At 41.8% G+C, this 27289-nt stretch overlaps 1 protein-coding gene across 2 annotated transcripts in view; it reads right to left on the reverse strand.

Annotated features, from left to right (window-relative positions):
* gpc3 (glypican 3) overlaps positions 1-27289 on the reverse strand; it is a 128849-nt gene that overhangs the window by 41315 nt on the left and 60245 nt on the right. For both annotated transcript variants that reach the window (XM_026187271.2, XM_080309452.1), the window contains exon 3: positions 14106-14791. In XM_026187271.2, coding sequence (XP_026043056.1) covers positions 14106-14791 — 686 coding nt within the window. The remainder of the gene's footprint in view (positions 1-14105; positions 14792-27289) is intronic.

Below are 27289 nucleotides of genomic sequence, written 5' to 3' on the forward strand. Positions count from 1 at the left end.
ACCAGCATAGAAACTAACTTTTGCTGAAATACACACTGTACACAGAAAAAAAAAATCTGGATTGTCTATAAATTCATGCTTTTATGTCATCTTTGCATTATTGTAATGCCCTTTTTAAAGAGGTATCAATCATAAATCAATGAATAGACTTCAAACTGTTCAGGATGCGGCGTCAAGGTCAGTTTTAACGAGTCTACGATGGCTGCTCGTTTGTTTCAGAATTGATTTTAAGATTTTACTGACTCCTTTTAAAATCCCTTCACGGCCTGGCTCCAGAGTGCACACTAGAGCTGCTGTTCTTGTGCCGACCTGTGTGCAGCCTGAGATCCCGCTAACTGTTCCAGCCTCACGTTTAAAGATAAATGGCGATTGAGCGTTTTCTGTTTGGGCTCCTCGATTGTTGAACGACCTGCCAGACTCACTCTGGCCTACTTGGTCAGTGGCTTCTTTTAAATCACTATTAGAAACCCATTTATAATGCAGGGCCTTCTCATAAATTTGATGATAGATTTTATGTCCTTGACATGCTCAGCTTACCTTTGTTTTTGTTTGTTCAACTTTTTATTCATTATTAGGGAGTCACATTGATTTTTATATGTTACACTTGCATGGGCTTTTTAAATTGATATGCAAATTTTCATTTTTAATAATTCATTTCTATTTTTGTATAAACTTTATGAAGAAATTGGCTAAATAGTGTAGCTGTCACGTTCCTGCGTCTGTTGACCCAGCGTTTCAAGTTTTAGTTTTTTTGGATGTTGATGTTTATGTTTAAGTTCCTTAAGTTAGCTTCATTTGTTTATTAGATTTCCCCTTGTGTTTTCTACCCCTGTATTTAAGCTTCCCTCACCCTTTATGTGTTTCATGCTGTGTGTCCTATGTTATCACATTCGTGTTGTCATGTCTGCATTCCACTCTGTTTCCTGTTTTATTGTGAAAGTCCTTGTCCTATGTGCAGTGTGTCTAGTTTTGCTTCCCCTTGTCCATGTTCCATGTATCTTTGTATCCACACCAAGTTTCATGGTTTGGTATTTTTATGTTTATCTTCAGTTTCCCCAGTTTAGGTTATTGTTTAGCTTCACCTCTGACTTTTGTTTTGTAATCTTTTCCCAGCCTTAATAAATGGCTCGCTTTCTGTTAAGTTTTCTTCCACGTTCCTTAGTGTCTGCATTTTGGGTCCTCTTCGTCACTCCATACTGTCACAATAGTGGTTTACACTTTTATCCAACCTAAGTAAAAGATTCCTGGTTTGATGCCAGGAGGAAACACAAATTCCTTTGGAATTATGTCAGGAAGGGCATCTGGAAAGGAGCTGAAATTAGCAGTTTTTTGTTTTTAATTTAAGGAAGTAAACTTTTTTAGATTAAGAATGTCAGAGACAAATAACATTAACTTTCTTTTAACCCTAGGAACCTCTCACTGCGAGCCAACAGTGCTAAACATGCTTTGTTGTCAATTTAATTTATGTCTTTACATGAAAATATCTGGTTTCAAATGAATCTCCTTTTGTTCAACACAGAGGAAATCATGCGTGCTCAGTGAACACATCATCAAATCAAATCAATTTATTTATATAGCACTTTTCACAGGATAAATACCACAAAGTGCTTCACAGTAATATAAAACAGAAATGCATAAAATAAATTAATAATCAAACACACAGCACAAGTCTGTGCTGTGTGTTTATTTGTGCTGTGCTGTGTCATTTATTTAGCCAATCTAAATAAATGAGTCTTAAGCTGATTTTTAAAAGAATAAATACAATCAAGGCAACGTAATGATGGAGGGAGAGCATCCCACAACCTGGGGGCCACCGCTCTATAAGATCTATCACCTCTGGTCTTAAAACGAGTTTGTGGGACTCCCAACAGCCTTTGATTAGATGATCTCAGGCTGCGAGATCATCATCGCTATCATCTGAGTTATCATAACAAATGTTTCCAGATTAACAAGAAAACTATTTCCTCTCTATTTTAATCTTATTTAATCAATTTTTATTATTATTTTTACCGTCATCGAGTCTTTCGGGCTGAAAGATATTGTCGGACTTGGGTTTGATTCAAAAAGTTTTGCTTGCGTCAGTCTTTGCTGGCTGACTCACAACCACAGCCAAAGATCTGAAGTTGCTGTGATTTAAAGTGGCTGTGATTAACCGTAGCTGTGGTTACTATTAGAGCGCATTTAAAATCCTTTTCTCTTAGCAAACTATTTCAACTTGTGGAGTTCAGGTGTTACAATATTAATTGTGGCTCCTGAACCATGAGTGCAGCTCACTACACATGCACGTTAGTGTTTCTTTCACTGGCCCCGACCTTGGTTTATACACAGACAACAGACTTCAAATAAGATAACTCATTTTTCATTTGCACATTATAAACCAATTGACGTATCTTTTATAACTGTGAGGTCTCTCTTAATAAATTCATGGCTACAAGGTTGTAGGATTAGGTGTCTTTAAGGCTACGTTCACACTGCAGGTGAAAGCGCATCAAATCCGACTTTTTTGACCCTATGCGACCCATATCCGATCATGCTATGACAGTGTGAACGGCGCAAATCCGATATTTTCAAATCCGATCTGGGTCACTTTCGTATGTGGTACTGAATCCGATACATATCCGATGTTTTAGAAAGCGACTGCTGTGTGAACGGTCAGGTCGCATTAAATCCGCCTTTTACGTCACCGACACAAGACTGAAGCCAATTATCAGCGCCAGAGAAGACATCGCGAACGCTTCCTGGCCATCCAGTGTAGATGTCAGTGAAACTGTTGGGAAGACAACGTTGGAGAAACGTGAACATTTTATTTGTACTGTATAATCTGCAGATTCTGACAGAAATCTGCAACCATCCTTTGAAGCACCGCTCCTCTCTTAAACAGCAATAAGGATCATTATTAGGTTATCTACATTATTATGTAAATAACAAAATAACTTAAAGCAAAAATTGGGAAACGTAAAGTCCGAAGTCTTCATATTAACGGCCATCTGTCAAACAATATTGTTTGCTCTGGGTCTAAACACACCGCGTTGTGTGTGACGTCTTCTTTTGCGCATGCGGCCGCTTTGAGCGTTCACACTAGAGCGCGTTTGCTTTCGCATTTTATTTGTAGTGTGAACACGCAGACAAAAAATCGGATTTGATCAAAAAATCGGAATTGAGCATTAAGACCTGCAGTGTGAACGTAGCCTTAGTTTGTGACTATTACCCACATGTTCCCAGACCATATCACAACCATAACGTGCTAACGTGCACAAAATTCAACGATTGAGAGCTTATTAGGTGCCTGTTTTTTTTTTCTGAGAATGAAAACAGCCCGTCAGCTCACATTGGTTCTTATCTGTATATATCTGGTCAGAGGCTTGGATTTTATGAAGGAAGAGCTTTACAGTGAAGCAATTGCTCACACGGTAACGCTGATGTTTATCAGGCTCTGTGTTTGAAATGAGTATGACAGAAGCAACCTAATGGCTTCGGGGGGGAAATGTATTGTTATGCTTGCATTTTATTTAGGAAAAACATGTACTGAGGCTTTTTTTAACAGATTTGTCAGGAACGAAGCTTTTCCTCTTTACACTGCAGTCACACCTGAGATCGTCCTTTAACTGATCTGGTTTCTTTCCAGCACAGAAAAAAACGTATTTTTGTCAAACATGTTCAAGTTACAATTACAACAGACGTGAGCAAGCAAATCCTTCACAGCATAAGCATGCCCATGTTGACCCTGTGCTTGCATGAACTGTTAGAGAGGGGCATCGTTTAACCCGTCCTGCCAGCTGGTGTCATTTTCTCCCTCTCTCTTGAGCTAACGTTGCGTAGTTTTATGTGAGTGTAGGTTTCATTCGACATATTAAATGGTGATTAGACACTCCACTTTAGAGCTCAACTGACATTGGATTTTTTCAGACCAATAACAATTTTCTGATATGCTTTCTTGTAGACACGTGAAATATAAGCAGATTTCCCCTAACATTTGTTATGTGTAATTATTTACTAGAATAATACAACAATTCATTTTAAAATTAATTTTGTTTTATTGTCACTAATACATGGTTGAAGAGTATTTCTCCTGTCTTACTTTAACTTTTTAGTTTTTTTGCTTATTGGTCAATATAAATGCCGATACTATGGTGGCCCTGAGAGGCCAAATGCACTGCAACTTAAGAAAACACCACATAGGAAAACAAAAAACAAAAATGGAAACAGGAAAAGTAAAACAGATATAGAAAAAAATAAAACAGAAATAGAAAAAATGAAAACAGAAATAGGAAAAAAGATTTCCAAAAGCGCAAGGGAAGTGTTTCTGGGGAGAAAATAACCCGACGGACCAGTTGCAGGAACCAAAATGTGCTAAGAGTTGCGCTGGGAGACACAGAAGTGGAGGATCTATCGGTTTTGTGAGGAAAGAAAAGATGAGAGGTAAGTGTGTTAGCCTAACTATTAGCCTAAAAATCCGTCATCAGTATTATATGAATCATCAGATTAAAAAATACTTACCTAGCATGTTTTGGTTCCTGCAACTGGTCCGTCAGGTTATTGTCTCCCCAGAAACACTTCCCTTGTGCTTTTGGAAATCTCTTTTTTCCTATTTCCGTTGTGTTTTGTGTGCTTTTGCAGCGTTTTTCTTAATGCTGGTGTTTTCTTAAGTTGCAGTCCGTTTGGACTCTCAGGGCCACTGTACGATACGGACATATCAGCAAATGTCTAATATTAGACTGATATATTGGTCGGGCTCTACTTAATTTCTTGCATTTTGATGAACTTTTATTAATTTACAGTGAACTGTTAGTACGTAGATTTTGACATTATTTTATAGTGGAAATGTATAAAAAAAATCATCACTTTTCTATTATTATTAATTATTCTTTATTATTGTCAGATTTTCTCATTTCTGTCTGATATCACTGTTGTGATCTCAGGAGGATTTCAGTAGCTCACGTGTGTTTCCAGAAAATGTTATGATCACATTCAAAAGAATTTTCAAAAACATGTCACAGGTCCGTGTTTCTCTGTTGTAGTGATCAATGTTAGGAATTACATAAAGCTCCGCTGTATGCCCGAGGCTGACTTATTAGCTTGATTCGCTAGCACAGCAAAACCTTAACCACTTAAAACATGATCCATTTTGAGATTTCTGAGAAGAGAAAGCATCCTACTATTGAACCTCTTCTTATTTTTTCTCTCCTTAATGGTTATCAGCCATTATACCAGAGGAGATGCTCTAAAGCTAACTGAGCTCATAAATCTCCCGCACGCCCTGTGACATCTACACTCGTGCTATCTTAGCATCACTCCTGCTCCTGACTCCTGTTTCTCGCTCTCACTGTAATGTGTGCCGTATAAATATCTACAGATATCTTTCAAAGGTGAAGCATCATTTTAAAAGTTCCAGCATGCTGACCTATTGGTGAAATTGCCCACATATACTGTCTGTGTTGCATTTTTTTTTACTTTTTTTCAAATTAGCTGAGCTACTCCACAGTCTACCCTCTAGCAGTTCCAGAGGTACCCCAGGGGGTACATGTACCCTCTGGTTGGGACTTTCTGAGCCAGAGGTGAAGTGTGGGAAATGTGAGCAGTAATGTAAAGCGCACATGGACCAGTGAACACAGAAATCCCGTAGCAAAACTATCAGTGCTAAAAACACACAAGTGACTAAACGCTGAGCTGAAAGGAGGATGTTAATGTCTAAAACAGATAATGTACAGCTGACAGTTTAATTTAAAATGAAACTTGTTTGTGAATCACGCGTATGGAGACACTCTTTGGAAAAATGGATTTCACACTCCTCACTCACTGTGCTACTATTCCTGAAGCATTCGGAGACTGTGAAAAGCTATTAAAGCATGATGTATTTTTGATTTTATCAACACTGTCCCAATGCAGATCAGGGGGGGGGGGGGGTGTGGGGGGGTGTAAATCCTGATGTTTTATTCAAGTAAGATGGAAAACAAGTCCAAGAAATGTGATAGATGCCCCCTGCAACGAGGAGCTAATTGCCTGCATGGGGAAAGCATTTGATAAATGGCTCTTTAGTGAGAAGGATGTTGTTCAAATTGAAATTTGTATCCATATTATAAATAATTATACAACATACAAGTGATGACCAGAAAGGGAATTAGACTTAAAAGCCGAGTTGGTTTTGATTAATTTTTAAATTAGAGAATTAGTCATTTGTTATTAAAGCTCAGCTAAACAAACAAAAGCCTGCACAGGACCCGCCGCTGTTTCTGTCATTTCTTATTCATCTTTATCTTCTTCCTCCTTTTTATTTCTCTGAAATCCAGCCACCCAGAGTCATATAATAAAGAGTTTTGAAAATAAAGAGTATTAACTGTGGACAGTCTCTTAATTCTTTTCATGTATGCACATCAAGCACCCCGGCATCACCATTCGGTTGGAGTTAAACTATTGAACCATGTGCCTAGTTTTCAAAAACGAGGTACTGTTGGACTCCTTGGATCAAGCAGAGTTCAAAGCATTTCCATCACATTTTATCTCATGAAAAAAGAAAAAAAAAATCATAATTTTTCTTCCCAATCTTTAGAAAAACCAGCACAGAGATCTTCAGAGCAAGCCTCATAAATGTCTCATTAAAGTTATCAAATCGATTTTTGAGCCACACACAGCCAATCACAATCACAGTGAAAAGTGGCAGACATGAAATGAGGTCACAATCAAAGCCGTTCTGCAGTTTAGCAAAAGCAAACTTTGTATTGCTAGATCAAAAAAACAAAAAAACGTCACTACTTGGAGGGTGCTGCAATAACTGGAAAGGTGTTAATTAGCTGGAAGTAATTCTTGTATCTGGTCAAATTGATTGATGTGACCTCCCCTTTGAATCAAAAAGGCCACAATTTTTTAACAACTGATCTTTAAGTCTCACAAAAACTATCAGATGGATTTTAGATTTTCAAAGCCATTTATCTGTTACAGCCAATCAATGACAACAGATGAGCCTCCAAACAGAATATGAGATTTGATGTTTTAACCCTAAACGCAGTGTCTGTAGGCACTTCTGCATAATCTGACCACTGCTCAGGTCATTGCAATAAGCAAGAACACACAGAAGATTTCCTATCAGAGCTTCCAGCCACGGCTTCGGTCTGATGCAATCTACAAGTTCAACTTGTGTGGAAAAAACATTGTTTTAATGAAAGTCAGTGGAACATTTTAATGTTTGTCAAACTTGACTGGTACTCTGCACACAATTCATTTAATTCAACTAGTAGTTAAAACAGCTCAAAATAGTTCAGACATGTTCCAACATGGCTGACCAGTAGCACAAGAAGAATTTTAGTTCAACTGCTGGGCTTCCTTATCATGGCTTACAGATACACACTCTCTAGCCTCTTTATTAGGTATGCCTGTTTGACTGCTTATTAATACAAAGATCTAATCAGCCAATAACATGAGAGCACATCAGTGGATTTAAGATGACCTGCTGAAGTTCAAACTGAGCATCAGAAGCGTTTACAGACAATGGTCTGAAAAACAAAATTTCCAGTGAGCCGCAGTTTCTGGCTGAAAATGTCTTGTTGATGTCAGAGCTCAGAGGAGAATAGATAGAATGCGGTGAGGCTTGTATGCTCTTCTGCATTCCCTGCTGTATGCAGAAGAGCTTCTAAACAACAAACTTTGAAGCAGATGGGCTTCAGCTGCAGAGGACCACAGCAGATGCCAATCGTTTCAGCTAAGAACAGGAAACTAAGAGTATAGTTCACACAGGCTCACCAAACAACAGAAGACTGGGAAAACACTGCAACATCTGACTGGTATGGTCAGATGTTGGCAGAAACAGCATAAAAGCATGGATCCATCCTACCTTGTGTTAATGTTCAGGTTGGTAGAGGTATAATGGTGTGGGCCACATTTTCATGGCAGACTTTAAGTCCCGTAGTACCAGCTGACCATCTTTTAAATGCCACAGCCTACTACAGTATTGTTGCTGATCTTGTCGTTATGCATAGTATCTCCTGATGGCTGCTCCCAGCAGGATTTCACAGCATATCACAAAACTCAAATCATATCAACCTGGTTTCTTCAGCATTACGGTGACTTCACTGTACTCAGATGGCCTCCACAGTCACAGATCTCAAGCCAACAGAGCACCTTTGGGATGTGGTGGAACAGGAGATTTGCATCGTGAACGTGCAGCTGACAAATCTTCAGTGTGATGCTGTCATGTTAGTATGGACCAAAATCCACCACCTGTGGTGTGAAGATTTAAAGCAACCCTGGTATTAGTAAGATGTATCTAAAGAAGGGGCTGGTGAGTGATAAAAATCTATCATAATTTACAGTGTTAAGCTACAGAATGATCCCTCTGGGACCTTTAAACATCCCAAATCATCTTCTATAATTTGCATTGAACAGTTAAACATGACTTTTATTAATTATGCATCAATTAAATATTTAAACACGACTAGATAAATAACTAAGAAATAGCTGATAAATTAGAAATATGTTGGAGCGTTTGGAAATCTGATTGGCTGGATGCTGGCTCTGATGGTATCAACGGTTTCAGAGCTGGCTGCGCTTCCCGTTTCTCTGCAGTAGTTTCGCACTTGTTCGAACGGATTAATAGGCAATAAAAATGCAGCGAAGATTTAATTAGTTTTCTTGTTTTCTCGCTGAAGCAACAGTTTGGATGTGATTTGATCTGCCTCTGATATGTGTGAGCACAATGGGAAAGCCACCAAATAAAGACAGCTGATGAAAAGAGTGTGTTATTGACAAAAACTGCAACAGGCACACAAAGAGCTATTTGATATTAGACTTAAAACTAAGCACCCAGCTGCATTGAGTGTATAACAACACATAAGTCATGTACTCCGCAGTATATCTCCTCTAATCTTGGTCAGATCCATCATATTTCTGTCTCAACCTACTTCCCGTCTTCATTTTCAGCCGAGGGGTCGAGGGGTGATGGATGTCTCCTCCACACTCTCCTGTCCTCCTTCCCCTTGGGCTTGCTCTTCACACACTTCCCCCCTCCCACTCTATTCTTTCGTCTCTCCGTCTCTTTGTCCCCTCTTTCTCTCCTTTCTTTCTCCTCGGTAACTGGTAAAAATAGAGCTTCATAAATCATGCATCGTCTTTCACAGCAGTGCGTAAAAAATAAAAGAGAGGAAAAGAAATAAATGGGGGGGGGGGATGTTGAGGATGAGATGTGGAGACGGAGGTGGATGACATCAAACTCCAGGAGAAGGGTGGGAAGTTGACAGGGGAATAGATTGGAGCTGCAGGGCTCTTGGCTGCCCTCTCCGTCTCTCTGAACATTGGCTGATTCACGCTGGAGTTGGAGGAAATGAATGTTAACATGCCAAGGAGTGGGCTGGCGGACGATGAGTGGTCATCTCGCCAGCAGAGTTACATGTTTCAAGCTCGCAGAGCGGAGAAGAGATGTCTCTCTCGCACCTTGAGGACTCTCTTACTCAGATAGGGTCGATCCGTCTGTCGCCCTTAGTAACAGGGGTCTGCACTCTGACTGGCGGGAAGGTTAAGTGCGAGATCGCTACGACAACTGCACCACATGTAGAATCACATGAAACCCCAAAACAAGGCACGGTAGATCCATTAGGCTGTTGTACAAAATATTGTATCACGAGAATATTACTTAAGGGTTCCTCTTAGTGAAAAAATCACCACAGCTGTGATTTTTTTAAAAAGATTAGAAATCAAAGTTATTTGATAACGCAGCTGCAGCGAGTTTTATTTGATCGTGTTAAAAACATGGCTGTAAGCTGCCATAACCCCCCACCATTATAAGATGATGAAATGTTTGGGAGAACCCCAGTAAGAGTGCAGAGTCCATGCTCCAAGTTTGGTGCCAGCAGATGAAAAACTTCCTGTTAGGCCATCTGGTGTTGATTTCAACTGGCTGTAACAGACACATGCTGTATAAACATCTAAAATCAATCTGATAACTTTGGTGAGAATTGGTCTGAGGATTCATCTGCGCTATTTTAGGCAAAATGATTACTGCACTGCCAAATAATCGCCACATAATGTAAATATTTCCTCTGTAAATGAAGCGCCCAAATCCATGACCCACAGATCAAAGCATTACTGTGATATGAACTCACTTCCTGTTTGGTATCCCTGCAAATGATTTTGATAGGCTGTGGTGGACAATCAATCTATCCCCAACAAGTCACCATTTAATTCAGGTTACATTTTTGACAGCTCTGCCAACAGTTTTAGTTTCCATGACGAATAAACATTTCTGAAAATTCAAATTTTTCCATCTGTTTCATTTATAGTGAAAACTGGGCTTCAAAGGTACATCATATCTGAAAATCCATCCAAACAATCATGTTGCCGTTTACATCCACGCTTTATGTCCACGATTTACTTTCAACCTTTTAAATTGCTGTCACCTCGTCATCATGTGATCTTGTGGCAAAATTTGTAATTAAACAAATAGTGCATGCATTTGTTTTTGTTTTGTGGGGTGACAATAAAAAAGTTAGTGTAATGACCACAAAACGGTCATCTTTAACTACCTTGAAGAAATTCCATCAAGATTTTAAAAAGAACCGCACAGCTGGTTAGACAACATGAAACCAGTCCCTGCAGCCACAGCTGTCTCTGGGTGTCACCATGTTTGTCACCTGCCTGCAATTCTGTATATTCTTCTCATTTAAAAAACGTTTTTACTGCTTCTCGCTTTTTCTCTTATCATTCTTCTTATAGCTGATGTTCTACATGTTACCAAACAGGATAAACTATAAAGCTGCTTGTTGGTTGTTGGGAGGGAGCTTTTTCACCATAGGGCTCATTTTCATGTTCAAGAAACCAGTTTGGGATTGTTTGAGTTTTGTGATATGGTGCATAGGCCCATCAGAAGATGGGTACACTGACGTCATAAAAGGATGGACGAGGTCAGCAACAATAATCAGGAAGAATGTGGTATTTTAATGGTGCTTAACTGATACTAAGGCAGCCAAAGTATGCCAAGAAAATATCGCCTGCGCTATTAAACCACCAGGCGAAGGCTGAACCGCTGATACAAGGCAGGATAGATCCATGCTTTTATGTTTCATGCCAAAGTTTGACCCTACCACCCGGATGTAGCAACAGAAATCGAGACTCATCAGACTTTTATTGCCCAATTTTGATGAGTCTGTGTGAATGGTAGCCTCAGTTTCCTGTTCTTAGTTGACACCCAGTTTGGTCTTCTTCTCATTCAAGGTTCAGTGTTTTGTGTGTTCAGAGATGCTCTTCTGCACACCTTGGTAGTATGTAGAAGAGCCTACAAACAAGGTGGTAACTCAGCTACTGTTCCTCTCAGCTTGAAGCAATCTGGCCATTCTCCTCTGACTTCTGCATGAAAAACTTTCACCCAGAGATCTGCTGCTCAGCGAATGTTTTCTCTGTTTCAGATCTTTCGCTGTAAGCCCTAGAGATGGTAGTGCAAGAAAAAACCCAGTGGATCAGCTGTTTATGGCACCAACAACCATGCTATGCTTAAAGTCAGTTAATTTTAAGCTCAGCAGGTCGTCTATACAGGTGAAAAAACCCTGACACCACTGTAGTTAGTGGTCCTTCATTTAGGTGTTTAACTCTGGGTGAGGCTCTTTAGTGTGACACAATTAGCCCTGAGAGAGACAATAGCTCTGTCCCTTCTGTGACACTAAGAAAGGAGCGAGATGACATTCACATCCTCTGTCTCTCACACACACACACACTTTTTCACCGAGTCAGTGAATACACTGTCACAGCAGCCCCGTTCTGCCTCATATACAGGACACAGACTCATAAACACAATGTAACGTCATGATGATTTGAATTGGAGTCTTAAGTACCACAGACAAGAATAAAAAAATAAAAAAATCCATCTCAAACACACACACAGAAGAAAGTGAGCTTTCCCCCACAAGTCAGTGATTCATAGATGCAGCCACACCCTCACACTGCAGAGTAAGTGAGGTCAACCTGTGCGTTAATAAATGATGGGTTCAGAGTGAAAACCTGGTCACTGTGGGGATTCAGGGTGTGAGAGTGAAAAGTTCAGCAGATATCCAGGAGAAAAAGCACATCCAGCTCTGTAACCCCAGCAGAAAGGGCCTTTCATATTTCATAAGCAGTTCTGTCTGACTTCGCATGTGGGCTAAGAACCAACTTGATGGTTTTATTGCAGTTAACGCTACACATAACGGGTCACCGCTGCTGAGAAGTGAGAGACAAGTTTCAGAGAGACGTGCTGGGAGCATCTGTCTGATACGTGCTAGTCTTCATCCCTCTCTTGCCTGCTTGTTGCTTCTCCTTTTAATGCAGTTCCACCCAAAGTGCATTTTTGCTTTGGATGTGGAGAAGTAATGTGTTGCAGCCTGCTGTCTTAGGCAGAAGAAACGTCTCAGCCTGTCTTCTTCAGCACCGAACGCTGAAAAAGGATGTGACTCAGCGGGTCTAATGTGGTTACAAGCATACATACTATCAGTGTGATACTACAGCGGGAGGTGTCACCAAATCTCTGCTCGCACGATTAGAGATTTAGTGAAATCAAAGGTGAAAAAAATATGTAGACTCTCACATTACTGCTATAGGTATACCAAGAGTTCAGGTAAAATTAAAACACTATAGAATAATATAAATGAATCATTTGCAGTCTTTTAATGTGCGCAGAAGGAAAGTGGGTCGGCTCAGTGAGAGGACTGCAGTGATTATGCGCTATAGGCCAGAAAACAAGCAAATAAACAACATTCAGAGAAATTTATTCAAATCATCTCGAAACTGAAAATCCAGATAAACAAGGTTATCAAGTGTTTTCGTCTCATGGCCACAACTGAGGTGATATTTGTAGCTGTGTTCTCTTCCAACCTGCTGAGATCAAAATGAGATGATTGCTGCCTTGATTAGCAACATCTCATCTCGTAGTGTTCAAAGCAGCAACTAGGGCTGCTCGATTATGGCAAAAATGATAATCACGATTATTTTCACTGAAATTGAGATCTCGATTATTTGACGATATTTATTTAACAATAACAATGTATTGAATAATGACTTTAAAGATTGTCAAAAAATAATATAAAATAGTATGCAAATACTGATAACAGTGCAAATGTTCGCAATATAAAAAATAAATGAAAAATATAAACATCTATGTTTAGTGAACTTTGCAGTGTTGCTCTGTGGTGCAGCTACGACACTGTAGCAAAGTTTACACTCTATGTCTACTTGATCCACGTCAGACTCCGCGAACCCATAATGTTTCCACACCACTGAAGTTTTTTTTACCTCGTTTGGTACCGGGCCGCGAGAGTTGAGGCTCAGGTGTGAAATGTATAGTTTTCAGGGTTTTTATCGGTTTTCAGCGTTATTTTGTTATCGTTTTTATCGTTAACTCAGTTTTCCTCGGTATTTTCACATGTGTTATGAATAAATCTCATTTTTTTCGGTACCGGTACTAGTATTATTTTGTTGTATTTATCCGCGACACCTTAAAGGCCGGTCCATGAAAATATTGTCGGGCATAAACCGGTCCGTGGCGCAAAAAAGGCTGGGGACCGCTGCTCTTAATTGTTGTGTGCGCTCGATTTGCCACACGGAGCAGTGCGAGAGTAAAGCAGGAGGGAGGGGCTAATAATCGGCTCAGTCATTTTTAATGATCGTTGAAAGCCCAGATCGTAATCGTGATTAAAATTCGATTAATTGAGCAGCCCTAGCAGCAAGTATTGTAAGCTGCTGGGACCTTTCTGGTAGGGTTTCAGATGAAAGACCAGACTTCTAGCAGGTTGTAACTTCAACAACAGAGCCCCCATACTGCAGACCTTTAACATTTAAATAGGCAGCAGCATGCGGGGCTGGAAAGCTAAACCAACAAGCGAAAAAATAAATAAAAGGCCCTGTGCGTGGTTTTTATCAGGCCTGCAGCAAATTTCATATTCGAGTGATGACTCGAAGAAAGTTTTATTGGGAATACAAACAAATGCAGACGGAGAAAGTAACATTGCATTTGCAGAGGGATGATAAATACCAAGCTCAAATCACATTTGATGACCATAAAGCAGGTCCAAGTTGTGACATCGCTCTGGATTTATTCCTCTTCAGTTTAAAAGCACATCTTACAGTGTGTACGTGTGTTAGTGTACGGGACTCACCAGGGTGTTCAGGTGGCTGCGGGTATTCACGGCGTGTTTGAGAGCCAGTTTAATCATTGTGGGCAGTCTAAGAACAACAGCCTCCATATCCTGCTCTCCCCTCATGGCACCAGCCAACTTCCCCAGTCCATCTATATAGCTCCTCCAATGAGGCTGCACTTCTGCAGCTCCCCCCAGGCAGTTGTGCATCACTGCTTGACAGAAGCCTCTGCAGGCCGGCGGCCCCAGCATGCCCTGGCAGTGCGGGCAGTACCACAGCCTCAGCAGGGACCGGCTGCACTCTCGGCCGGGCCGCAGATGGTCTGTGGTGTTGACGACCTCGATGCCCAGGTTCAGCGCCTGCAGGAAGACTCGTGTGGCCAGGAGGGAGCGAGAGAGTCGAGTCATCATCAGTTTAGGATAAGGACCAAATGCTCCCGAGTCCTTCCAAGCTCCTCTTACACACTCCTCGGACACTGAGGTGCCACTGCCTCCCAGCAGGCGGCGGTACGTGAGCGGAAAGAGGCGGCCGTAGAGCACCGCCACCATGTGGTCAACTGTGGAGTCCGAGCCAAGGATGTAAAGCGACATGTCCAGGAACAGCTGCCCCACAGAGCTCTGGGCACCGCTCGCAAGAGTCGGGAACTCTGACTTCAGCATCGTCAGGGTGGAGTTACGTCCGTGGCGCAGCACCAGGTCAAAGGCCTCTGCAAGAAAGAGTGAGACAGGGTGACAGTCAGGCCATCTTCTGAAAGCTCAAAAATTTCATTCAGTCACGCCTTAATAATCACTACAATTACCTCAAAGTTCTCAGCAAACAGGCATCAGCTTAACTCAAAAACATGAAACACGCAAACAGAAGCTTTCCCCCAAACAAAGATCCTATCCTTAACGATCAAAGCCAGGGAAAACTTCCCACGCGCAGCCTCGCGTTCCCTTTTTCCCACTTTTTCTCCATTTGTTGTTTTCCTCTAATGTGCTCACACACACTCTGAGGAAAAGCACGAACACATGTGTGTTATTACAGTAACGGGTGATGGCTTCAAACGAGCTTCTCCAATAGATAAACAGTGAGATTCTGGCTTTGACCTTTCCACAGTACAAAGCAACGGTCTGTAAAAAGCTCACAGAATCGTAAAAAGACACCAGTAACGTCAATATATTAGTCAAGTGTGAGAGGCATGGCCGTAAGGATGTCTGTGAGGAGAAAAGCATTCAAAACCTGCAGGAGGGAGTGGAGCAGGGGCCACTGTGAGAAGAGAAAATAATCAGTGGCGTTTCAAGGCACAAAGTGAAGTCTTATCAACAAGGTGGCACAAGAAGCGGGAGCTCCATCATCGACCCAGTTGCAAAATGAGTGAGGACCCGACAACAGAGGGGATTTAAAGCTCCATTACTGAACTTAGCAGGGGAGCCGGGACTCAGTGAAATGAAGCTTTGGACGGGAGAATAGCGTGAGATCCCGAAATCCCATTTATACCACGGCTAGTCCACTATATCACTTTGTTGGGAGTGACTGCCGCAAATGCTTTGTGAGGAGCAGAGGAAAAACAGTGGTTTAGGGAACATTAGAGGAAGTTATTGGTTTATGTGCTACAACAAATAGCCATTTCATCTTTGTTATTCGTTTTTCCCTGCTTGGATAGTTTAATTTGTTTTTCTTCATGCCTCTCTGAGGTCAGTGAAGCCTATGCGGAGCTTTGGCGTTGAGAAACAATTTAACTCCTCTGTTTTTAGGACATAATGTGACTTTCTGTGTATGCGTAAACAAATCCACATGAGGATATAAATACATATATATGAGATGTTTCACTATGATTGAAATGAATTCTGTAAACTAAGTAAACTCTCACAGAGGAATAAACACATTTGTTCCTCAAATTAAACATTCACAGTGTTTTTGTTCATCTGAGGTTATATTTACCTCGTTTTAAGATTTTTATTATCATCCGATATGTAAAACCTTAGAAACGAGTGCAATTTCTTCTTCCCATGTTTAGTAGGACTCGAAACACAGCAGCTAATGCATAAATGCAAGCAGGCCCGAAGTGATCCAGCTTTGCTATTTGTGGTGTGAAGTGAGGTGAAAACACACTGATATGAGCTGCAAATGTTTCAACTCATTTTGAGGCTCAGCGATTTCAATTTATTAATTTACAGAAACTTATTTTGAAGAAAAAAACAAGAAGAAATTGATTCTCTGTCAAAGTCTCAGATCAAAGGATAAACAAATATAGCACAACCAGATTGTGGTTTACTTGCTAGCACGAATGAATGTCTGCAGCGCACTTATTTGCCCTTTTATGGCAACCAAACTGCACACTAGCAGGCAGATCAGAGCATATTATTATTAATAATTTGACACTAAATCCACCTTTTTGTGTTGTTGAATTGCTGCTGAATCATTTTAATCTTTCTGGTCCCGGTTTATCGTGTTCATTGCGGCACAAGGTATTTGCCTTTGTACGGGGAAAATTAAGCTCAGCTCTGGAAATAACAGGAAATATTAGAACATTTTTTGATGTTGCATAGCTTCACTGCCATGTTTCAAGGTTGTAAGCCTGAGTTTAAAAGTTGGTTTTCAACTTTAAAATGCTGAAAGTGTTGAAATATGCTGCCTTAACTGGCTAAAGAGAATCCTGTGAAGTAACGACCCTGTAAGTAGCCAGCTTTAGTTAATAAAATACTGAACCTGTTTAAGCAAACTTTATCATAGGCTGGAGTAAACTGCAGCTTTAGGGTCTAATGTGTATGTAAGCAGCCTGCTCGCTCAGCAGAACAGTCGCTGGCTGCCTAAAGGTTAAGAAAAGCATTGGAGGATGTTCAGGAGCAGCGCACATCTGTTTGGTTTTTCACTCTACGGCTGTCCTGCTGTGTCTGTGAAGCACTTCCCTCTGTGATCAGTGAAGAGGCAGATGTGCAGATTGCCAGCTGAGACAAGGAGACAGACTGAAAGGAGGGAAAACAAACCCACACACACACACACACGGTTACACACAGAACTCGCAGATGAGCACAGAAAGTTTTCAACAAGCAGATATTTGGTTATCGATTGAAAAGTGGAGGCAGTGAGAAAATGTATCCAGCTCACAAAGCGGTTTCTAAAAAAAATCCACCCACATCAAACCCTGAAATTCAGCCGCTACCTGTAGCATCTCTCACGCCGTAAAGAGGAGAGCCACTTTGCGATGGTAAAGAGAAATACTAGAGGGCTCTTCATAAATGCAATTCAATGGCTCTGAGTAGCCGGGGTCATAGCATGAACCATTGCGAGCCCATTTCCTGCAAATGCTCCTCACGTTCTTTCAGCGGTGAAAGCCTGGACGGGATCAGGTATCCTTTAATGGAGGGGAATGGGGCCGTATGTCGGGGACCTGTGACACGCCGGATACAAGTGTACGAGGTCAAGAGCACGCATTACAAGAGCAGGAGCCCAGAGCAGCATATTAGGTCACGCTTAAAATTAGCAGTAACATTCATTTTGTGAGCGTCAGGGATGGAGGCAGAAGGCTGCTGGAAAGCTGTTTCTCCTGAGACTGAAGGCCTTTTACTGACAGACCACCTGTTTACTCCAAGGCATCTGGGCATCTCATCTTTCTCAGGCCTTGAAATGCTCATGTCGGATTGACTAAATGCGGTCCATTAAACCTCTACTATGCGAATTTCTCATAATATCTGGTTTCTGTGCATTTCAAGCCATTAATCCCAAATTAAGCAGCGATCAAGTATCACACATTTCATGTTATTAGTAAAATAAGTCTGATAAATCTGCGGCACAATGAGGTAAATTCTTTCTGACATCTAAAGCCTTTAAGTGACTGCAGCTCTGACATAAAACAGGCGCTCCTGTAATCTATGAAGGGCCTGTCAAATAAGCATATTTGATGTTCAGGAGCCCATCAGTCTCCACGTTACGTATAAGTACATAAATCTGCGGCTCATAACGTACCAGGCTTGGCTGACCGTTGCCTGTGGTTGACACGCTGCGAAGGCAAAGACATGCACCGTGCTGCCTCATCAATCAGCAGCCCATACACCCATTATCCCCTGAGAGGAAAACATCAATAAATTACCCAGCCAATGAGACTAATCCATTTGGCTGATGGAGTTTCACCTCTAGCTGCCATGGAGACGGATGGAGGAGTCGCTGCCACCTGGTCCCGTTAACAAAGCCGTACCTGTCCGGGACGCAGACAGAGGACTGGCGGGGGTGCCACGGTGACACTTTTGATGTAAGGTGATTGGGCTTCTAAAGGGGGCCGGTGATGATCCAACTGTCTTATCATGTGTCTGTGGGTGCACCAAGCACGTGCGCAGGCTGACTCTAACAGACACCTCCCAGCAGCGTCGACGTTCAGTCGTGATTTTATGAGCTACAACAAAGCAGCATCTGTTCACTGACTGTAAACAGTGCGCTGCATTTTCCAGGCACGTTTCACTCAGAGCACTCTGCACTCAGGTAACCTGAGACCTGCTCCACCTGACAGCCCTTTTTTCCCCCTTGCGGGATTGTTGTACGTTTGCATCTGCTCGGGGCTTTACGGGACGGCGGCAGAGAGGCAGAGCGGGGCGGGGCCGGCTGATTCCAGGAACAAAGCAGGCAGGATGCTGGTAAGGCCTTGATAACATCACCAGCAGACCATGAGGGCCAATGGACAGCGGGGTAGAAATGAGAGGTGTATTAGGTTACTCCATCTGTTAGGGAGCACCTCATCGAACACACAAACACACACACGCACGTGCCCACACGCAGCCGCGCACAATGCAATCAGAGCACTCAGCAGCAGCCAGGTGGTGACAGCGAGGGCGAACATTTGGCGGACCATGGTGGGATGGCAAGGTGTAAGTCAGGTGTAAGGACACTCATACACACACACGCTAACAGATTTTTCTTTGTGTTCATTTAACTGCTGCCCTGTGAGCGTCCAGCTAATGTTTCCTCCCAGCTAGGCAGTAAAATAAACAAAATTCATACACTGCTTTTATTACTCGTAGTCTGTTTCTAATAAGAAAACAACTCGAGAGGTTTGTTTTGGGGGGTTTTTTCTCCAAAAACTCATACAGTCCACTCGGATCCACTGAAAAAAATATACAGCACTTTTACTTCTGTGTATATTTTTTGAAAATGTGGTTTATTATTTCAGGATAATCTTCAAGTCGTTATCTGTTCTACATTAATTGAAGGTTAAAATCTAGGTAGCAGTCCCAAGCTGCGCTGGATAAAAACACACAAACAGAACTTTACTTCTAAAGTTCTGAGACAGTTAAAAGATATTTTTCATAATTTGATGCATTAATGAAAAAATAGTTCTCAAATATTTCTATTTCAGTAAAAAAAATTGGCAAAATTTGTCATCTCTCATTTCTTTTTTGTTATTTATTTGAGGAGCCTGAGCTTCAGCCAGCAATAGTTCTCCAGGGTTTCTGACGCTCTTTCCAAGTTTTTCTTTGGATGTTGGCTCCTTTTTGACTGACTGATAGTGTTCCAGGATTACACTTATTGCATTGTCAGTGAGTTTGGGATCATTACCATGCTAAAAAATGAAGCCGTTGCCAATCTGATGCTTTCCAGATTTTATAACATGGTCGATCAAAATCTGGTCGATCACTTTTCTGTGTTCATAATTCTATCAGTTTTGACAAGATCAGTGCAGAAGTGCAGCCCAAACCATGACAGAACCTCTGCTGTGTTTTACAGACCTCTCTTCTGACTTCCTCCATTCATACTGACGACTATTTCAAAATTAAAATTACGCATGTGGTTCTGTGGGCCAGGCAGGTTAGGACACACAGAACAGGATTTGAACTAAACAGCAGCTTTACTGCTGAACTCAAGCAAAATACAAAATACACGAAAACTCAGACAGGGCGAAAGAAAGCTAGGAGAGCTCAGGCTGTGTTGAAGAATAAAGGTGGTCATACCAAATATTGACTTCCAAGCTTCTGCTGCTGCTGTCACAGTCGGGGCGCACTGCATAGCTCATCTTTGTGTGGTGTCCTTCTGCTGCAATGTAACACTGGGTATGAGCCACTAGAGAAAACAGGTCCATGTGCCTCTCACAGGGTGGCTGGTTTGAAAAGCTGAAGGTGACATTGTATGAATAGATGAAATGAAGTTTTCCACCATACAGCAGGGCCAACTCTGTTTGGGCCTAACATACTGTACTTTCCATTGATGTATCCACAGCACAGGATGCAGACTGTTTATAGCATTCGGTTTATAGCAGCATGTGTATTTGCAAGGGGCTGACAATCAGAAAGAAGATGACTAAAAGGCAGGAGAGCCATACTGGCTTGTTTCAGACAGAGGAACTGCAGGGGCTTCACAGTGGCTCAGTATAAGATAAATAATAATCACTTTAAACAGTGAAGCCTGCCAAGCTACGCTAATAGAGTTCAGATGATGAGCACAATGAAGGATGAAAACATTCACAAGCATGAAGAAATGTAAAGCTTGATGTTTATGTACATATATGCATATGTACATATGATATGCATAGACTCTACATCCCCAAATTTTTGTTCATAATTACCAGCCATGTTTGCTTACTTAGTGTACATTCAGTATTTTTCTCCACGCCCACCTGCAAAGACTTTGTCCTCTATTAAACAGGTCTCACAGTTTGAGAACCACCAAGCTAGGTCAGGCATAGAAGTCACTGGTTTGAAAATAAGCTGGCAAGTATCAGACTTTATTTTTACCTGGTTGGCTGAGAGTTGGAAAGCAGCCATGGTGATGTATGGCAGCCACGGTTTTTTAATACATTGTAAAATGCAATTGCCTGAATTCACAAAGAGCAGCAGAGGTCTGCTCATCAAACAGCACAACAACAAAGAAAACTGATTCACTGGAGCTCAGAGCACAAAATATTTTAATAATTTTTAATGCAAAAGATTTTTTCCACACTTACCAAGTTCCATTTAAGCTCTGGTTAATTTGCTAAGAATATCAACTTTATTGCAAAAAAGGACAAATATCTAAAGCGGCTTTGGGATAATTAGTGGAAAACTATTTACTTACTGTGACAGCTACAAAAAGAAAGCAGTTGTGAAGGATTAAGATGAGTGTATATTCCCACTCAGTTTATCATACCTGTTGGCTTTATTCCCCACAGGTGCCACTGCTGGGGAATAAAGCCGCGGCTGATGGGTGCAGACGACAACGGTTAAAACGTGAAATGTGTTTCGAATTCAATTTGGAGCGTTTTTTCTCCATTCATCGTGGGTTGTTTTTTTTTAAACGTGGGTCGTGGAGCGTAGACTGTTTTTCACCTTCAGAAGTGGGGCCAATGCCATAAAAAAATCTGCAATAAAAGTAGCATCTGTGTGTGCTTTGTGCCTGCCTCCTTTTTGACAGCTCAGCCAAATATCATTAGAACTATCCAAGTATAAGAAACACATCATCTCATTGACTGGAAAACATATCCAAGAGCAATAAACCACATCCACGATTACTTCTTCTTATACCATCAAAATCTAAAACAGGAAGCATTAGACACACAGAGATAGAAATTGCTGTTCCTGGGTGATACAGATACGCCAGCAGCCAGTTTTTCTTTCCTCCCGTGCTTCCATATTTCTGCTTGTCACCATTGACTCCATTGATCTCTGGCACTGGCCTCCAATGCAGAGGTCAAAGTTGAGCCGTGCTGTATCTCTAACCGGCAAACAGGCGCTGTCAGAGGACACGGTGTGCAGCAGAATAGAGGACACGGCGAGGTGGGAAGGACGCGAGGGCAAAAGTGAAGTGGAAAAACACAACTGAGAGCTGGAGGGGAGGTAGAGGAGGAGGAGGAGGAGGAGGGGGTTCAGTGAATGGTGCCAGAACGTGTGGAGAGAAACATTCAGCGAGGCGAGCTTTGAAGCTCCATTCAAAGGCATCTGGAGTCAAGCAGTGCCAGAGCTGTGAGACACGTCGCACTCCTCTCGCCAAAACTCAGCCACGGGTGAGAGAGACCTGACACCCCAATCAAACGCTCACCTCGCAGACAAAATACACATCGGACCCCGAGGAATCCTACCACTCAGAAAAGTGATACTTGAGTGAAAGGCTATTCCAATAATGGATTCATTTCCAGCGCACAGACCGAGACGCAGAGACAGGACACACATACACAACCCAACACACAAACATAGGCGTTATTGCTCTCTGGGGCTGCCGTTCAAGGCCGCGGATAAAAAGCCCGCAGCCCGTCCGTCCACATCTGATCGAAGATGAGAGAGGTCACGACTAACGCAGCGCGAGCACTCCACTCCAAATTAAGCATCCGAGCTCTATTAATCCAATATGCATCTCTAAGTAGATCCTGTGGTTCGTGATGAATGCACTCCTACTCATTCACCCTCATGCTAGTTTTCATGCTTGCGCCGCATTACGCCCATGCATCGGCTTAATGCTGAACAGCTCAATTTCAAACAGAGACAAATGTTATAGAGGGAATATTTGCGTTGCCATTTCACGATGCGCTCGCAGTAATAAAAGATGAGATTCGTGATCCCCTTTTTCTTTTTTTTTGAAGTCGGGCTTATGACACATAAAAGGAGAAGTGGACTGAAGTGAAGAGAACTTATGAGGAGAAGCAGCAAGTGTTTTTGAAGTTCTGAAGCAGATGGGTGCACAGTGTGAGGGGAAATAGTGAGGCTGCATGAGAGGAGGCTTCCTTAATTATAAAACCCAGACTAATAACTTTCGGTGGATTAAAAATAATAATAATAAAGTTAAAACACGTCAGGTTTTAACCTGACACGTGTTGGAGGCTCTGAAACTTTACAGTCCTGTTGCTCGAGCTATCATGAAGTCCCACTCTAACCTTCTGTATGTGTGTGTGAACAAATGAGATGAGGTTTTTTTAATTATTACAAGCTGAATTTAATAAAAGATTAAAGGCCAGGTCATTGCCACTTTAATAATTAATTGTGGCTCGTCTATATGTGGAACATTCTCCCTGAAAATAATGATGCACCTTGCACGATGCCACTATTATAGTGTCAGGACTGCCTGAAGACGACTTATTCCCATCCTTTGTCATGAGATCAAATGGACTTTGAGTGTGTGTGTTAGCGTGTGATCGTGTTTGTAATTGACTGCCTCAAGCCATGTGGGTTGAAGGACACCGATGACAGTTTCATTACAGAGCCGCAGAGTGCAGTGTGAGGAGTGTTTCTTCTCCCGGTTTGTCAACGTGGGTTCAGATGTGACTCAAAACACTGAATCAGTGTGAGGTGTGTTTGATTGCCCAACAATGATTAACTTTGAGGGAAAAATGGCTGCAACATTTTTTTTTTTTGCAGGAGGAGTGTAAAATCTCACTTTTGAGAGAAGATGGGTGGCCTCGAGGATAAGGAACATGCTGACAGACTTTGATGTAGGACATGGAAATATGGAGCTTTTTAGCAGAAACAATTTAGCACAAAAAAGTGGTGGAGGAAGAAAAGGCACAAGCTGGGCTTCTTGCAGGTCTTCACATTCAAGAAGGAAAGGAAATGTTGGACCCTGCAGCTCAGAAACAGCAGCTCAGCTTATCGATATAGTTGTCACCGAGGTGGGAGGTATCACAGCTAAAATACACAGTCGAGGGTGGGGTGCGCAGAGGTCATGGAAGTGCAGAGAAAATATCAGCAGGAAATAGCCAAAGGCTACAGATTTATGCTGATTTAACAACAGTGTTTGAAAGATCCGCTGAGAAGCTTCCACTAAAATTGAGATAGCTTTCAGAGGAAAGATAAAGAGTTTTGAGAAAAAAGGAGGCAGCTGTGTCAAAAGAAATGTTTGGGAGCGGCAACAAGTCAAAGAGCAAAGAAGACGACGCCTCACAAAGCCAGACTTCAGAGGATGACAGAGAATGCATCAGTGCATCGCTGTTTCATGTGTAAACTGGAGGAACTCCAGATCGTGGTGACGACAACAATGGATGCCAGGAAAAACAAAGGAAGGTGAATGAGCTAAGACAGCATTTTGAGAGGCTCATTTAAAAATCATAAAGCCGCTGCTTATTCTCCTGCTCTGAGACAAATTCGGTTTACACGCAGTCTCAATAGAGTTCACGACATTCATTCTCTTCGCAGCCCATGTTTTTGGCAGTATATGCACACATTTAGCTGCCTGCTTTCAATTCTAAGAAAATACTCATGTTCTTCGGGTGTTTTCTTCTTACTTGATGGAAAAGTGACATATTTAACCCTTTAGAGAAACTGTGATGCAAGAACCAAGTTAACAGTGTAATCTAAAAAGAAGTTGCTAAAGCAAGCTGTTAAAAAATACAGTATAGAAATACCAAGAGAACAAAGCAGGGCAGGAGAATCAGTCGGTTATGCTTTTATTTGAAAAATCCAAAGTACAGGTGAATGTGTCGGGGCCTCGGTCGGGGAATACACGCTTAGGCTGGCGTGACTGACCTAGCGATCAATTTCACAGCAACCACTCGCAACCAGTGGGACAACACTAATTTTTCCCCAGCGACAGGTGGTTGCTACGCGGTGGCCAATCGAACAGGTCTCTGCACCTGTTCGAAAACTAAACGATGATTCTCAGCAGCACTGCAGCGCTCACAGCATCGGTGCAGCATCAGCCGTCGGCAAACATGATGATAATAAAGTTTTTAGTGAAATAAGTGAAATTCTGTTGAGCTTTGTCTGCTGAATGTGTCAGCGAGAGAACAAACCAGGTTATATGTCAAAATGTGAACACAACTCGCAACAAGTGTGCTTCAATGTTTTTCATCCCACACAGGCAGCTCAGAGGCAAGAAGCCAGGCTTTTGTTTGGTTGCTGCTGAAAACCGTGGAAGCAGAAAAGATGGAGAGATAGAAACAATCTGCCAACAGCTTTGTTTCCAGCACCACAACCTTCTCCCACTGGACTCTGGCCATTTCATCCTGGTGGAGAAACGCCTGACTTTACAGAACTTTGATTGTTGTGAAATAACAGCAGGCAAGCTAACCTTGGACGCTCATGTTTCCCAAATTTTCAGCTAAGCCTTCACTAAAGATAAAGTATGGGATTTTCTTCAAGACACCAACACTCATTGAGCTCGTCTGTATTATTGGGTCAGGTGCTTCTCCTTCACTCTATGGAGTCTCTGTGGGCTTTGGGTCAGTCGATTTGGCTAGCAGTAGTTTTGGGCAGATGCTAAATCCTGCTGGAAAAGAAAATCAGTATAAACTCTGTCAGCAGATGGAAGCTTGACCTGCTCTACACTCTTTGGGTAGGTGACTGGGCTGACTTTAGGCTCGATAAAGCAAAGTAGACACTAGTAGAGGACATGGCCGACTTCAGAAACTTCACTGGACTTCAAAGACCTCAGATTCTTGATACTCCTGATACTTTTCACTCTTCCTCCAGAATCTGAGCATTGACCATTTCCAAAATTCAAAGTTCTCTTTAGCCCTGGTAATAAAACTTTCTGGAGACCACACACACGCACACACACACACACACACAATCTCTAGAAGATGAGAGGAGCCAGTTTTCTCGGTTGTCTGAGGTCTGTTGTTTATCCTTTCTGCTGATATTTTTCCAAATATATCCTTCTCATCACCTTGCTAAATTTAAAAGGAACATTGCACGCCACACACCATGAATGACGATTTTCACCAGATGCAATGTTGTAGTCAATTACGGCAGCAAAACACATTTGAACGTCCCGGAAAAAGGCTTTAACCAGATTGTGATGTCTGTTGCTGAAATGATGTTTGGGGTACTAAGCCTAATGCATATTTCAGATGTTAAAACACAACTCAGGGGTCTCTGCTCTGTTGTTTTCCTGATTTAGTGCCAATTATGCTTATTAGTTTTAATAACCCAGAGAGGCTTTTATGCCCTTTATCAATCCGAATGTGATGGTTTATTATAATTTGCAAACCGCCGTGTCATCGTGCTTAAGAAAATAATTGCTTCAGATTAAAAAGGGCTTATAGGCAACAATCCGACTGTTTGAGATCCGAATCCTTCTTCCTCTTTGGTCAAGAGATTAATTGTTTCTGTCTCTTGTTTCACAAACTGGCATAATCCCCAAATCTCAGGACATCTGGTGCACTCGTAGGAGGAGACTGCAGGGGCTTTTTTTTAAGCTCATTTATTGGGAATCATGCAGTGTCAATATTTTTGATGTGCTGTGGTAAAGCGGTAATGGAAAATAAATACGTTGTTGCATCACGTCAAACAGCACAGCAGCTGGAACCAATGTGGCGGTGATAGCAGGAAAATAGGGTCCGCTTTGATGTCTGGTAGTCCTTCAGTCAGACGCTGGTCAGTGATGTTGATTCAAGTTTCACATTGAGACTGAACTGTGGAAACCTGTAAACTGTTAATGTATTGATGACTATCCTGAGTTTATAGTCTAAACAATATTCCTGCAGTTTTATTTGATGTGCACTTGAGCGTTTTAAACAGTTACATTAGGAGAAAAAGTTCATTTTTTTGTAATTTAATTCAAAAAGGTAAACTTTCATGTTTTACTTTCATTCTATAAATCATATTACAGACAAAGTGAAATATTTTAAAACCTTTTCTGTCCTATTCTTGATGATGGCTGATAGCTAAAATGCAGTATCTCACTTTATAATAATACTCAAACATCACAGATCTCACAGTGAAGTCTAGGTCACTGCACACAACCACCGTCGTCGGGATAACTGCAGACTTGACAGTTGTCCAAATGATGCTCATCGACACCCCCTTCACAAAGAAGGAAAGGCACAGAAGGTCATTGCTGTGAAGGCTGGCTGTTTACAGAGTGCTGCATATTACTGCGAAATTAAAAACGTGAAAATGTGGGAGGAAAAAGATGCACGAGCAGCGGGAATAACTGCAGACCTGGGAGGATTTTCAAGAAAAGTTCATCAAGGACTTTTTAGAGCTTCAGAAGCGGTGGACTGAGGCTGGTGACGTTCAGAGACGTCGCCGGGAAAGATTAGCAGCTACGTGCTGCTAGTCCATTGCACTTGATTAACTGATCATCAGCAAGTGCAAGCATCTCCATTAAAGCAGAAGTTTTTGCAGTTTGCTGGTCTGGTGTAATCAAAATGCCACAATCTTTGTAACAGGACGTCCCAGCAAATTTACAACAATATCAGACTCTGCTCAAACACGGTGGTGGAGGGGCTTGCTTTGTAGCCACAGGACCTGTGCACCTTACAGCCACTGAGTTGACCATGAACTCCTCACATGTGACGCCATGTGTCCAACAGGTGGGTCATGCAACAATT

This window comes from Astatotilapia calliptera, chromosome 2 (assembly GCF_964374335.1).
Source record: "Astatotilapia calliptera chromosome 2, fAstCal68.1, whole genome shotgun sequence".
NCBI lineage: Eukaryota > Metazoa > Chordata > Actinopteri > Cichliformes > Cichlidae > Astatotilapia > Astatotilapia calliptera.